General features: G+C 37.2%; 1 protein-coding gene across 1 annotated transcript; it reads left to right on the top strand.

Moving 5' to 3' along the window:
* The first annotated feature begins 3269 nt into the window (after window positions 1-3269).
* Window positions 3270-10649, top strand: LOC306902389 (uncharacterized protein). The gene is made up of 10 exons (XM_079470907.1): window positions 3270-3874; window positions 4312-4635; window positions 4960-5304; window positions 5713-5829; window positions 6067-6420; window positions 6499-6819; window positions 6904-7215; window positions 8735-9031; window positions 9145-9188; window positions 9718-10649. Exons 1-9 carry the CDS (start codon window positions 3829-3831, stop codon window positions 9174-9176), a joined length of 2148 nt encoding a protein of 715 aa, XP_079327033.1. The 5' UTR covers window positions 3270-3828; the 3' UTR covers window positions 9177-9188; window positions 9718-10649.
* The last annotated feature ends 4561 nt before the right edge of the window (window positions 10650-15210 follow it).

Below are 15210 nucleotides of genomic sequence, written 5' to 3'. Positions count from 1 at the left end.
TTCATCACTGAACACAACACAACACATTTGAGCTTGATGATCCTGAAGAATTGGTGATGACAGGAACAGGCAGATAAGCTGAAAAACATTACAGAATAAATACATTAAAAGACAATAAGAGTACCAATTACCTAGCTAGTACAGGTACGTCTGTAAAACGTCTGCTAAAGATCAGGAAAACATCTGACAGACGTCTACATGAATGACATCTGACAGCAGACGTCTCAAAGACGTTTTTGCAAATGAACAAACGATGTCTTGCAGATGCAGAACACAGACACCTGTCAGGGTAATTTGCTTTAGGAATAACCAGACTTATTTTAAGTGAATATATGTTTCAGATATACTCAGATATCTTCTCACCGTAGACAGTGATGCTGAATGTGTTGAGTTTTGGTGTTGGTGCTGGTGTTGATCAATTCATAAAGTCCATTCAAGTTTGTTGGCTGTGATGTTGGTGATGGTGAGAGATCCTGTGTGATCCAGCGTCAGTCTGTCTCTGAATCTCCCGTCAGCTTTGATCTTCATGTATCTTCAGTTTACCGTTTCCTTTGATGACTTCAGCTATGAGAAATCCATTAGCTCCAAACTTCCAGGAGATTCCCTGTTTCCTCTGATGCTCAGTGAGGTTCACGCGTAGAGTAACAAACTCTCCTTCTTGTACCGACACAAACTCAGTACCAAACACACCTGAAAGTAAAGAACATTTGTTTTGAAGTCATGTTAGGATACTCTGCGCTCATCTGCGTTAATGTAATATAAACTCACCAGACAGAATCCATAAACACAAACAGAACAAAATCATGTCAGACATGTTATGAAACATAACGACAGTATAGAAATCAAGTTTACACGAGAACACGAATGTGTGAATGTGACCCTTCACTGAAACAGCCACTATTTAAAGTGTGTGTGGGGGGGGGGTGTCCTGCCATAAGCATAAGTAATGAACCTCAAGCCTAAAAATGAAGTGAACTAAACACGCACAAGTGCGCCATGTGCTGTTTGATTAAGGAAATTACAGACAATCACGTCACCTTTGACAGTGTGTGGTAATAAAATGGGATAAAACCTGTATTTCAGAAGGAATCAACATGGGTCATCCTTGTGGAAACATTTTCATTGAAAATTATGTTTTAAAACAAAAATGTAGAAATAAGATTATAAGGAATGCTCTTTGTTCTGTGTCTTTACCTGCAGCAAGATTTTTTTAGGCTATTTGGTAATATCTCTTGGGTTAAAGCTTGGAAAGTTTTGTATCAATAACAAAATGAAGGAAGTGTCTTACAAAATACTTCATAGAATTGATCCCGCTAAGCATTGTTATGGAAAGATTTAAGCTTAATATTGTATATACCTGTGCATTTTGTGGTCAAGAAAGAGAAACCATTTTGCATCTTTTTTTTCATTGTATTTACTCAAGATTATTGTGGAAGGATATTGAATTATATTTGTATATTCAATGTGCTTTTTTATACAGAAAATGGACATTTGAACTGTAAACAACAACATATTATACATTTGTTTATTCTATTAGGAAAATTCCATATACATAAGAAAAAGTGGTCTCAATGTAAACTTTTTATTTATTATTGTTTTATTATTTATTATAAGTTTATTAATGACTTCAAATTGAATCGATCTCTTGGAACAAACAAAAAAGCACTGAAAACTTGTAATGCTCTGAAGACATTGAAATTGGTGGGAAAGTGGAATTATGAGAAAGCAGATGAGAAATTTGTAATAGATACACTCTAAAAAATGCTGGGTTAAAAATAACCCAATTTGGGTTATTTTAGTAACCCAGCGCTGGGTCAAAAAGGGACGAACCCAGCGCTGGGTTATTTTGACCCAACTGGGTTGGGTTAACTGTTTGACCCAGCATGCTGGGTTATTTTTTTGACCCAAAATTGGGTTAAAAATAAACATAACTGCTGGGTTAACCTCAACCCAAAATGGGTCAAAAATTACAACTAGGTATTTTAATTTAAAAAAAAATTTTTTATTTGAATATTAATAGTATTTGTGAAAAGTAAATGTTGGGATTGAACTATTGGAAAAACTTAAAATGTCAGAAAAAAAATCACCCGGCAAAAAGTATAAGAAAGTTGGCAGGAGACAGTTAATATCTTTGGTTGCATTATTGTCGACTCCTTTGTGGATTTTACCGCAACGAAAAGTGGATTTATTTGGTAGAATTGACAGAAGAATACATTAGGATAAAATACGAGCATTTAATACGCTCAGACTCAAGTTCTGCCTTCTTGTGCATAGATTCAGAGGTCAGATACAAGACAAGATATAGTTTTAGGAATTATGGAAACTCTGTATATGATGGAACAGACAAAGGTAGTTTAATTTTCCTGGAGCTCAGTGGTAAGAGCATTGTTGTGTGTTGGATCCCAGGGGATTGCAGATAGCTATGTATAAATGTATAGGATAATGCAATGTAAGTAGCTTTGGATAAAAGCGTCTGCCAAATGCATAAATGTAAATGTAAATGTAATTTCTGTGGGTACCAGCACATAAAGGAGTATCAGGGAATGCCATTTCTTGAGCAAAACAAGAAATGGCAAAAGATAGCAGGATGTAATGGATATAATACAGCTAAGGAGAAATCAAATAAATTATAAAATGAGAGATAATTAAAAACTGCCGATCAATCTGGGACAATGAACAAAGGGGTAGACATCTTCATTCAATATAACCAGTGGTTCTGGGGGCAGAAGGAAGGAGGAATGTATAATATCTAGATTAAGGTTGGGTCATACAGGTCTTAATTCAACTATGCAGTTAATAGGAAAACACCCTATTTTTTATTTATTTATTTTATTTATTTAGAGAAACAGGGACAGCGTACAATAAACATTAACATCAAGGGGATAGATGCATAGTACCAGGTTTTAGCTGAAGAGCTAATAAACCCTACAGGTTTGTGTGAAAGGTGTAAGTTAATGAAACAGGGGGACATGTTATTGTACATTGTAATAAATATGCAGAAGAGAGAAGAAATTAGTTGGAGACTAAAAAGGGTTCAGCAGTTATTGAAGGAAGTGTTGAATATGGCAGGAGGATATGGAGGATTAATGCAATTTCTAAGGGATACTCGATTATAGTTTAATCATAAAATATAATTGTATTATTATTATTTATTAATTATTTAATTTATGCTGGGACGGATCTGGGCCTTTGATAAAAGGGGGAGCTGAACACGCAGCAACATTGTAAGTAGAGATACAAGGCTCTGATTCATTGCCACGGTAGATGGCGGTAATGCTCCGTTAAAGACGACGATCCGCCAAAGAAACAAGAAGAAGAAGAAGAAGAAGAAGAAGAAGAAGAGGAAAAACAAGAAGAGGAATAAGAAGAAGGGGAACAAGAAGAAGAGGAAGAACAAGCAGAAGAAGAAGAAGAAGAAGAAGAACAGGAAAAACAAGAAGAGGAAGAAGAAGGGGAACAAGAAGAAGAGGAAGAACAAGCAGAAGAAGTAGAAGAAGAAGAACATCAAAATCAAGAAGAGGAAGAAGAAGGGGAACAAGAAGAAGAGGAAGAACAAGCAGAAGAAGTAGAAGAAGAAGAACAGGAAAATCAAGAAGAGGAAGAAGAAGGGGAACAAGCAGAAGAAGAAGAAGAAGAAGAAGAAGAGGAAGAACAAGCAGAAGACGAAGAAGAAGAAGAAGAAGCTGTGGTCACGCGCAGTGTGGGCGGGTGCGGGCGCGGGCGCGGCTCCGGATTCACTGACAGACAACAGATCTTCTTCGAGACTTCGACTGATTCTCTATTTACTGATTCTCTATTTACTGATTCTCTATTGAAATCAACAGTAATATGAAGAGCGTGTTATCTTTAAATGTGCTTCTGGTGCTGATGTGCGGTAAGTGTTTGCATTGATTCATCACTTTCACTTTCACTTTGCAGACCGTGAATCTGGTTTCTGTGCTAACGGGTGAACTGCATTCGTCTTCACGTCCTCTGATGTTAAACGGCTTGACCAAACTACCGTAGTTCATCTGGTTATTATAGTAAAACCATGTTGATAAATCTCGTTTCATTATTAGTTCAGTCAAATAAGTTTAAATGTCGGTTCTTGGCTGTTTACTGGCTGACTTTAGTTGTCATTTGCATGTCGTCACAGGACACACGTAAGCAACAGTAAGATTTAAGCAAATTACAGATATAATTGAGTTTAGCTGTCAGACATGTTTTTCCAGTTTTAGCTTTTCCAAATAAACTTTTCCTCACACGTCTATCATTGATCACTTCCAGCAGTATAACAGGTTTATTCTCTGACCTTCTGTTTGTGTTGTTCAGGTGTGTTTGGTGATGAAGTGAAGATCACAGTGATGGAGGGAGATTCTGTTACTCTACACACTGATCTCACTGATATGAAGGGAGTTCTGAGGATAATATGGAGAGTTGGAGAAGACGGCTCTCAAAGACCTCTAGTAACAATATATGTCAATGAGATCAATGTTGATGTTGATGATAAAGAGAGTTTCAGAGACAGACTTGAGGTGAATAATCAGACTGGAGATCTCACCATCAAGAACATGAGAGTCAAACACTCTGGACGATATCAAGCAGAGATCACTGACACTGGAACAACATACAAGAACTTCAGAGTTACTGTATCTAGTGAGTATAAATGTATTATTGTATGTCATTACATGTCTTGCATAACTGAATTTATGATTTAATGTTCATCATCAATAATAGTTTCTGTCATGAAATGACCCCTTCTCATCACTTTAATGATGACTTTAATGATGACAGGGCTTTTCATTCTTATCTGTGATTGTTCATTTTGTCACTTATAGTATAGAAAGCTGAGGAAGTTATAAAAAGAGCAGTGGAGAGGGTTTACTGTTTTTCTCGTCAATACTGTTGTTTCATTATACATGACATCAAGACCGTAAACTCAGATCTCTACATGTAATCTCTGTCTGTGACTTCTTGCAGATGCTCCACGTGTTATCGATTCTGGTACATGTGATGTAAAGTCAGTGTCAGTGAGTGAAGGAGAATCTGTTACTCTACACACTGATGTCCAAACACAGACAGATGATCTGATACTGTGGAGGTTTGGAGATGAAGGTCTTCTCATAGCTAAAGGTGATAAAGAAGACAATAAGAGCCCAATATATGATGATGATGAAAAGGGATTCAGAGGCAGACTGAAGCTGGATGATCAGACCGGATCTCTCATCATCAGTGATGTCAGATCATCAGATTCTGGACTTTATAAACTGAAGATTATTAACAGCAAACAGACATTTTACAAGACGTTCAGTGTTTATATCAGGGGTGAGTATCTCAGTTCTCTCTCAGTAAAGGTTCATTAATATCATTAATCATTAACCTGTTTTCCTCAGTGAATATGTGGATTTATTGATGCAAGTTAATAAAGTTTAATTCTAGGACTTACTCACATCACATCATACAGATGAACATCAAGCCATGACAGACCACATTTGCATGTACATATCAGTTGACTGATCTGAGATATATCCAGTCCATTCACACTGAGGTAACAATGAGAGAGAAAACTACACAAGTCATGATCATCAATCAAATACTTACATCTGCATCTCCTGCAGAAGAACATTACAAACACACAACTTGATTTTCTCATCAGATCTCGGTTGTTTTCAGTCTGATGTCACAGTTTAAGTGTGAATCTGATGATCACAAGCATCTCTCTTATCATTACAGGTTCATTATCTTCAGGTCTTATAGGAGGAATATGTGCTCTGGTGGTCATCGCTGTTTTTGTTATCGCTGCTGGTGTGATTTTCTATCGCCGTATGTCTGTAGTGAAGAAAATAATGAGTGAGTTTAATCTTCAGTTGATACAGAAACAGAAAGTCTTCATAGTAATGATAAGATGTATGGATTACATTTTTAATGTTATGTGTACGTTTTTTGTTAAATGCATAACAACATTTGCAGAATAAACAGGTACGATTATATCAGACAAAGACAGAGGAAAATTGTCTTGACGCACATACAGCACCCAATATATAAGATTAAACAATATTAATGTATTTCTTCTGGGTTCTTGCTCAGATGAGATGAAGTCGGTGTCAGTGACTGAGGGAGATTCGGTCACTCTTCACACTAATGTTACTCAGCTACAGTCTGATGATCACGTGATCGAGTGGAGGTTTGGAGATAAGAAGGTCATTGCCAGAGTCAATAATAAGGACAACGCGTTCTTTATTTATGATGGTGTTCTTGATGGGAGATTCAAAGGGAGACTGAAGCTGAACGATAAGACCGGATCTCTCACCATCACAAACATCAACATGAAACACGCCGGACTCTATAAAGTCAAGATGAGCAGCGGTGACGGGACATCATGCTCTCGCTTCATCGCCAGGAGCGGACACTCGTGCTCTCTATTCAATGTTGTTGTCCAAGGTAATTGTGTTTAATATAGATTTTTTAGTGTGATCTGCGATTATTAATATTAAAATATGAACTTGTTTTTTCTGACAGCTCAAATAAAGTCTGTGTCAGTGATGGAGGGAGATGCTGTCACTCTACCTGCTGATCTAACAGACAAACACACAGATTCTGTGATCGAGTGGATGTTTAAAGATGAAGACGCCATCATAGCCCGATTCAGCAGAAAGAACAAGGACGTCTTTACGAATGGTGATGTTCTTGAAGGGAGATTCAGAGACCGACTGCAGGTGAACGATCAGACCGGACATCTCACCATCAGTGATGTCAACACCACACACGCTGGAGTTTATAAACTGTGGATCATCGCCAGTACGGGAGTGTCGTTCTCTCATTTCAATATTATTATCAAGGGTGAGTATGTGATGATAAATACTGCTTTATTTTAAGTATTACATCTGATGCTTGAAACTCAATAAATGATCTTTGTAATGTAAGAGAGGGTCAGACTAGCGGTGCTGGGACAGTCTGTCTCTCTGATCACCGGCGTTACTGAAATCCAGACTGATGATCACGTTCAGTGGGAGTTTGGGCCTGAAAAGCATCTCATCGCTCGGATCAACGCAGAATCTTCTAAATCTGAATTATTCGACTGTAATGATGTAAGATTCAGAGACAGACTGAACCTGAACCAAAAGACTGGATCTGTCACAATCGCAAACATCACAGTTAAACACTCGGGAGTTTATCAGGTTCAGATCAACAACAACAGAAGAAAGAAATACAAGAAATTCAGTCTTACCATCTCTGGTGAGTAACAGTGTTTTCATTATTTATTTTAAGATACGTTTTTAAATGTTTATGAAAAGTGGTCCCGTTATTTGATATCAAGTGAAATAACGGCCTAAAAACTAAACTGAAGGGGAAATGGAACAAATTTAACTCAAAATGGCAGTAAACGTAGTATAAAACATTATCGGTCTCCTTCTAAAACCTTGGATGTCCAAATTCATGTTTTTTCAGGAAATGTAAAAAAATCAATGTACGTTTTGAATGACTACATACCGTGTTGTTAAAGTTGACAAGCACTTTTTAAATACGTCTTATTGGTTCGATTTTTGCAAAACCCAGTGACAAACGTAAAGGGTGACTAATAATAATGATATATGACAAAAAAGATCAAAATCACTAAATACGGAGGTACAAGGTTTCAGAAGGACAGCCGGCCACACTATATATAAAATGACAAAAGCAACTAAAATTGACACGAGAAAATGTAAAAATAAAAATAATGAATGAAGGATTTTTCATCAGTTCATAAAACTAAATGCTGCACTTCAGAATGATGAATAAAGTTACTTAAGAAAATTCAAAAATATCTTTAGTTTAACTAGCTTATATCCAACCAAAACCATAAAACTTACTGACGGTTTTGAAAATATTATTGTTGGAGAGTAAATCATAATGGTGACATTGTTTTGTTTAGTTATTTAAACCGGGCGTTTTATTCTGTTAAAGTTGTCAATGCAATGTCCTCATGTGTTTTATTATACACATGTGTATTTCGCATCTAAGTTTGAGATCGAGTGGTAAATGTAAAGTTTAGTTTGCGTTTTGCAAAGACTAAAAACACGCTCTTACTGTGTGTTCACACCAAGCGCGAATGAAGCATTAAGCGCGAGTGATTTACATGTTAAGGCAATGTAAAGGCGCGATAGACGCACTTGCCGCGTGAATGAAGCAAATTGCACAAAATGAGCATTATTCGCTTGAGTTGAAAAATATGAACTTTGGCAAAAATTCGCGCTGCGTTAACCAATCAGGAGCCTGCTCTAGTAGTGACGTGATTATGACATAGCGAGCGGAGGCAGAACTACAAAGAAGGACTGCGCCTCTGAAGGATCTGATGGACCCAGACACGGCACAGAACGAGTCTATATGTCTTTCTTCAGCCTTCCATAGCCCATAATGCGCAGCTACCTGCTCAACAAAATCCATGTCCGCCATTTCGCAATTAGACGGGAGCCGCCTGGCAGAAGCCCCTCCCATGACAAAAATTTCACGCATGAATGAAGTGAGTAAAATCCAAATGTTCAAGCGTCCAACTACTCGCTAATAGTCGCGCTTGGTGTGAACACACAGTAAAAGAGACACAGTTCTGTCAGAATCAGTTCACCTGTACACTTTTATTTCATGATTTTCTTGATTTGACTTTACACTTGCAAAGATGTGAATACCTGTAACAAATACTACATGACAGCTCACATGGCATCTGTAGTGTATTATCCTTCTTATGTCTGTCTGATTCATGTTTTCTGTTTTGTTTCAGTGTTAGCCAAAAGAGGAGAATCCGTCACTCTAAACACTGAAAGTGAAGCACAGAGAGACGGTGAGATCCAGTGGATCTTAGAAGATAACACCATTCTGGTAACTGGAAAGAATGGAGAAGAGGGAGAGACCCAATATACAGATGATGAGAGATTCACAGAGAGATTGAAGATGAACCATCAGACTGGAGATCTGACCATCACAGACATCACAACTGAACACAATGGAGTTTATAAACTACAGCAGACCAGCAGTGATGGAAAGATCCCGTACAGAATGTTCAGCGTTTGTGTCATTGGTGAGAAAATTGTGATATATAATAACTGACTTCATCTTGTTTATCACCGTTATCTATTAACTGTAAATTTTCTTGAATGCGTTTGTTAAATTGATGATTTCCCCCCCAAACAGACAGTGGTCATGGAACAGCGTTGAACAATTAAAACAACAATCAGGTAACGAATTACAACTGAATCAAAATGTCATGAATGTATGAAAACCTTTCAGTGAGAGTTTCCTAAGGGATTTCTTGAAGAGCGTTACAACAAATGTCTTAACGTGACCTTTACCTTATGCTGGGTTTAGATCAAACATGAATTAAACTGTGTGTGCGAGTCATTTACATACACTGATAGCACACATACATCTGGCAGACGTCTATTTGATGTCTGTATTTACATCTGCAAGATATTGCCTCAATCTTCTGGCCAAGTTGAAGAATATGAAGTGTCTGGATGCGTCTCTTTTGCGAATATAACAAACTAAACACACGAGAAGTATTGGGCGAGGAACGGAATGCTTCACGTTTGGTGTGAGCACGCCGCAAGTGTTTATATTTCACATTCTACGATTGTTGAAACACCGCAATAGAGAAGCGGTTGCCATAGTTACGCTCATGAGTTTTTCTAATGATTTGTAATGTAGTCTTGTGATGAATTGATTCTTTCTCTCGGCTTCATTCATGTGTTCTGTGTTTTCTGACAGATTTAAGAGGAAGCAGTAATGTTCTGACGCCTCCTTTGAATGCAATGAAGTTTGATCAGCTGATGGACGTTCAACAAGCGTGTATCATGTGTTACATCATCAACATCTGCAGTAACAGCTGCTTTCATGATCCATCCTTTATAAATGAGAAGTACTGTAAACTCCCTCTAGTGATGAAAACAGTTTACACCGACGCCGAACAATGCTAAGGTTATGGGTTTGATTCCAGGGGATTACACATACTTAGAAACTAAATGTATAGGATAACACAATGTATGTCGCTTTAGATAAAAGCGTCTGCCAAATGCATAAATGTAAATGTGTGATGGTTGACAGTATTGATTTAATATCTGATGAGAATGATCTGTGTGAACACCTGTAGTCCTCTACACGTGTCTGAACATCAGTGTGAGATTCTGATGCTTGTTCTGTTTTTATTGTCAAAGTTATTATTCTTTCAGTCTTTTATTTACCTTGTGCATGACTTTCATTGAATATAATTCTGTTTGTTTAACAAATATTCTGTTCATCCGTCTACTGATCAGATCTGAATGTAAAATTGTAAATGTCATTTCAGACTCTCAGTACAGATGTAAGAAGTTAACTTTATAAAGCCTGTAATGATCAACTCACCGTTTGCTCTTGAAAGATAAGGGAGAAAACACTACACTGATGTTGGGGCTTAACTTTTGTACTGTAGTAGAATATGATACAGTAATACTTGTCTACTTGATAAAACACTTGATTCATTTCCTTTTAGATAACAGTATTAATAAACTTTTGAGGGTTTTTCTTTTTAAACTGCTGTTCTCGAAGTAAACGCATGCGTAAACAAGTAGAGCTAAATACACAATGTGCTTTATGTCACTATCATTTCAATAAAGGACAAAAGCTGAAGGGAAATCTCTTTCTTTTTCGGCTCATAAATGTTCTACATGATTTCAGTGGAAAATCTTTTTAATAGAGCAGAATGTACAGGATTCAAACAAAGACATCAAACATGAATTATTGTTTTACTACATTTAAAGAGTTTGATTCCAATATTATTGTGCATTACAATGAAGAACAATCAAACTGTAAAAATACAGCTAACTTACACCCCATTCCATCACCATAGGATGTTATAAATGTGTTATTGTGTAACTCGACATATTCTGGCGATTTTCCATGATCCCTATGAAAAAAGAGCTTTAGTCTGTAAACATGACATATCAAGTCCAGATGGGTTCCATACAGTCATATATTTAGGAATGGGGTCAGCCCGGCATCAGGACATCAGAACAGCGCCAGCTCTGTTTCCAGGGACCCGTTTCAGAAAGCAGGGTAAGTGCAAACTCAGAGTAAGTAAACCCAGAAAACGGGATACTCTGGGTTTTCTGTATATTAAATAAACAATAATCCATAAATTTAGAACAGGATAATCCACGAATAGGAATATCCAACAGGGCGAGTGAGTACGAACAGGGAAAATAATGACGATGAACCGACGAGAGACAGAGGGGAAACTGGGGCTTGATAAAGGTAAACACTGACAAGGACTGAATACACAGGGCGAGTGGCAGCAGGTGACAGGAATGAAACACTAAAGGAAAGCTAACAGGAGGATTGCATGAGGCAGGTGAGGGGAATGAAACACTAAGGGAAAGATGGACCAGGGCTGGAGACAAGACTAACACTAATGGGCCGCTAACAGAGAAACAAGGGGGCGGGACTAAAGGACGTGACACCGGAGAGAGAGCATGGCGTGACAAACCAAAACAATGCTCTTTCTCCACACAAAACACATGGGACTGACATAATCCTGCCACAAGACTCGAAAACCAAGACAAGGAGAGGCAGGATCATGACAGTTATAGCAGCACTTATAATGTGATCTCTAGAGAGCAGTATGTCATATACAGATTTTTCTGCTTTTTTATTCATATTTTGCATAAATAAATATGTATATAATTTTCCTTTAAACATTTATGCTGTGTTTTTGGACTATTAACCAGTTTACCAGCAAATAAAGTAAACCTCAAGTATAACATTAGTTTGCATTAGAAATTGTACATTGTTGTCAAAATCACCCTACATTTACATTTTATGCATTTGGCAGATGCTTTTATCCAAAGCGACTTACATTGCATTATACTTTACATTTATACATAGGTATGTGCAATCCCCTGGTATCTAACCCACAACCTTGTGTTGTTAACGTCATGCTCTTACCACTGAGATACAGGAAAGATTTGAAAGACTTTAAAGATGTAAGTTGCTGGTTAGAGAAAGTACTTTTGCAATTATCGTTTTCGAAAGAATATGTTTTGACCAGCAAAAGATCCATTCTCCTATTTGAGAAGCGTTCTTGAAATAGTTTGTAGATGAAACCAGCAGCAGTGCGGAAGTGAAGAGGAGTGAAGAGTGAACACTGGATGATGGAAAACATTCTTGACATTCAGTGAACATTAAATCTCTCTTTTCTTCTTCTTCTCTCTCTGCGTGTGGACACATTTAGATCAGACTCCTTCAGATCTGTGTTTTGTATTCGTTGCTGATTTCTTTTCTTAAATTCCCTCATTTCAAGTTCTCTGTAGTCAAACCTACAATTCATGTAAAAATGAATCCGAGAATTAAAGCCGAGCTGCGACACTTAAAGCATTTTGGGTTTTGTCTCTTACACAATTATCATTGATCACTTCCAGCAGTATAACAGGTTTATTCTCTGAATTCTGATAGGCTTTCCTGTAGCTCAGTGAGCATGATGTTAACATCGACAATGTAGTGGGTTTGATCCCAGAGAATTGCACATACTTAGAAACTAAATGTATAGGATAACACAATGTAAGACGCTTCTGATAAAAGCGTCTGCCAAATGCATAAATGTAAATGTGTGATGGTTGACAGTATTGATTTAATATCTGATGAGAATGATCTGTGTGAACACCTGTAGTCCTCTACACGTGTCTGAACATCAGTGTGAGATTCTGATGCTTGTTCTGTTTTTATTGTCAAAGTTATTATTCTTTCAGTCTTTTATTTACCTTGTGCATGACTTTCATTGAATAATATTCTGTTTGTTCAACAAATATTCTGTTCATCCGTCTACTGATCAGATCTGAACGTAAAATTTTAAATTTCATTTCAGACTCTCAGTACAGATGTAAGAAGTTAACTTTATAAAGCACTTAAATGATCAACTCACCGTTTGCTCGTGATAGATAAGGGTGAAAACACTACACTGATGTTGGGGCTTAACTTTTGTACTGTAGTAGAATATGATACAGTAATACTTGTCTAATGTATGAAACACTTGATTCATTTCCTTTTAGATAACAGTATTAATAAACTTTTGAGGGTTTTTCTTTTTAAACTGCTGTTCTAGAAGTAAACGCATGCGTAAACAAGTAGAGCTAAATACACAATGTGCTTTATGTCACTATCATTTCAATAAAGGACAAAAGCTGAAGGGAAATCTCTTTCTTTTTCGGCTCATAAATGTTCTATATGATTTCAGTGGAAAATCTTTTTAATAGAGCAGAATGTACAGGATTCAAACAAAGACATCAAACATGAATTATTGTTTTACTACATTTAAAGAGTTTGATTCCAATATTATTGTGCATTACAATGAATAACAATCAAACTGCAAAAATACAGCTAACTTACACAATTCTACATTTAAAACATCATATGGTGATGGAATGGGGTGTAACTCCACATATTCTGGGAAATTTCCATGATCTCTGTAAACATGACATATCAAGTCCAGATGGGTTCCATACAGTCATATATTTAGGAATGTGGTCAGCCCGGCACCAGGACATCAGAACAGCGCCAGCTCTGTCTCCAGGGACCCGTTTCAGAAAGCAGGGTAAGTGCAAACTCAGAGTAAGTAAACCCAGAAAACAGGATACTCTGGGTTTTCAGTTTCAGAACGTGAGGTATCTTATAATTAGAGTGAGTAACTTACTCTGTGAACCTGGTCTGGAACCTGTTTTTTTTTACAGTTCGTTACATACATCCACAATCTGCTTCATCCTTACATCACAAACCTCGTGACCGCGCTCTTACATCTGAGCAGATTCTCTATACGGCTCTATGTTTCTTTGCTATATAACACCAGGGATGCAGAACACGTTACCAAGGCAACTGTATGCAGAGCTGTCAGAAAAGTGTGCATCGCTCTCAAACACTTTTTGTACATTTTTGTCACGTTTCCTGATAAACTTGTTTGCAGGTGAATGGTGAACATCTTTCTGAATGAGGCTGATCAAATAAATGTGGTGTTGCTGCACCTCTGGAAGTAGGTGTTGAATAATTCAAATACCCTTTAGGATTTCCCACTGTGATTGGGTGCATTGATGGCACCAATATTCCCATTATCGCTTCTTCCCAAAATGAGGCTGATTATGTCAATCGGAAATCCATCCTCAGCATTAATGTGGATTAGTATATATATACAGTATAAATATATATATAGAGAGAGAGAGAGAGAGAGATTCACATGTTGACGGTATCAACAAAATAAATATAAAAGTGATTGACAATTAAACACGTAAAAAATTGACATATAAAGCAATTTTCTCCCACGCCGACTCTCTTTCTTTTGCTGCTGCTCTTGTGTTGCTCTTTATTTTTTAGATGTGCTCATATTCGCTAGTAACCTAGTGTGAACTTACTCAGAGTGGATTGATCTCATTGAAACCAGCTGTTCTGAAACAGAAAACTGAGAGTAGAGATTATCTGAGTAAATCAACTCAGAGTTCATATTTAAGTGTTGCTCCTTATTGAAACGGGTGTTGTTTTGCATCATACCGTAGGGGATTCACAGTAACACTGTGCGGACATGACCTGACCTGCTTGATCTTAATGGGTTTGGACAAAAAAACGTAAAATTATAATGAGTTCCAATGCGTTTCTTATGACTTATGTTGTGTCACGTCCGGTCACGACAAGAAAAATTGGTAGTTTTGGCAGCGGAAGACAGTGTCAGAACTCTCACGGTGTTCCACAGGCAGAGCTGTTTTACATCCAAAATACAGCAGTATTCAAGCTCACAGAGTCAAGAAACATCATTACTTGGGCAAATCAAACTCACGTGATCATAGATATCAAAGATAATCACTTAAAGTTCTCAAACACTTCTGTAGTCATGATGACCCACCAAGTGACTTTGTGGCTATTGCATTGGACAAACAGTTTATTCCTTAAAGTAACAATGAGATTTATTGTGTTTTCACGGATGTGAGATCAGCACATTTACAGCATCTTGAGTCACTTTATTCCCGGATTTGTGAACATCTGATCTTAGTGTAGGCCTACCGCTCTTAGTCACAACTCGAAGATTCTTTTCACAGATGTTTAATACACTTAAGACGCAAACACCAACTTCACTTGGAAGTCAACGGCACAACCCACACCAGCACCCTAGAACTAAGAGGTCAATACACACAGAAAAATAAATATTCATCTAAATAAAGAACATGACATTCATTTTATACATAAAACAGA

The sequence above is a fragment of the Barbatula barbatula genome, assembly GCF_947034865.1.
Source record: "Barbatula barbatula genome assembly, chromosome: 13".
In the NCBI taxonomy this organism is placed as follows: domain Eukaryota; kingdom Metazoa; phylum Chordata; class Actinopteri; order Cypriniformes; family Nemacheilidae; genus Barbatula; species Barbatula barbatula.
The sequence above is the reverse complement of the archived record's forward strand: the minus strand, read 5'-3'. Positions and strand labels throughout refer to the sequence as shown.

What these genes read in the sequence shown, in the direction of transcription:
- LOC306902389 (XM_079470907.1), top strand. Translation starts at nt 3,829, where the DNA reads ATGAAGAGCGTGTTATCTTTAAATGTGCTTCTGGTGCTGATGTGCG. An exon ending in TGTAGTGAAGAAAATAATGA is followed by an intron (nt 5,830 to 6,066) that starts GTGAGTTTAATC and finishes GTTCTTGCTCAG; the next exon opens with ATGAGATGAAGTCGGTGTCA. An exon ending in GTTCAGCGTTTGTGTCATTG is followed by an intron (nt 9,032 to 9,144) that starts GTGAGAAAATTG and finishes CCCCCCAAACAG; the next exon opens with ACAGTGGTCATGGAACAGCG.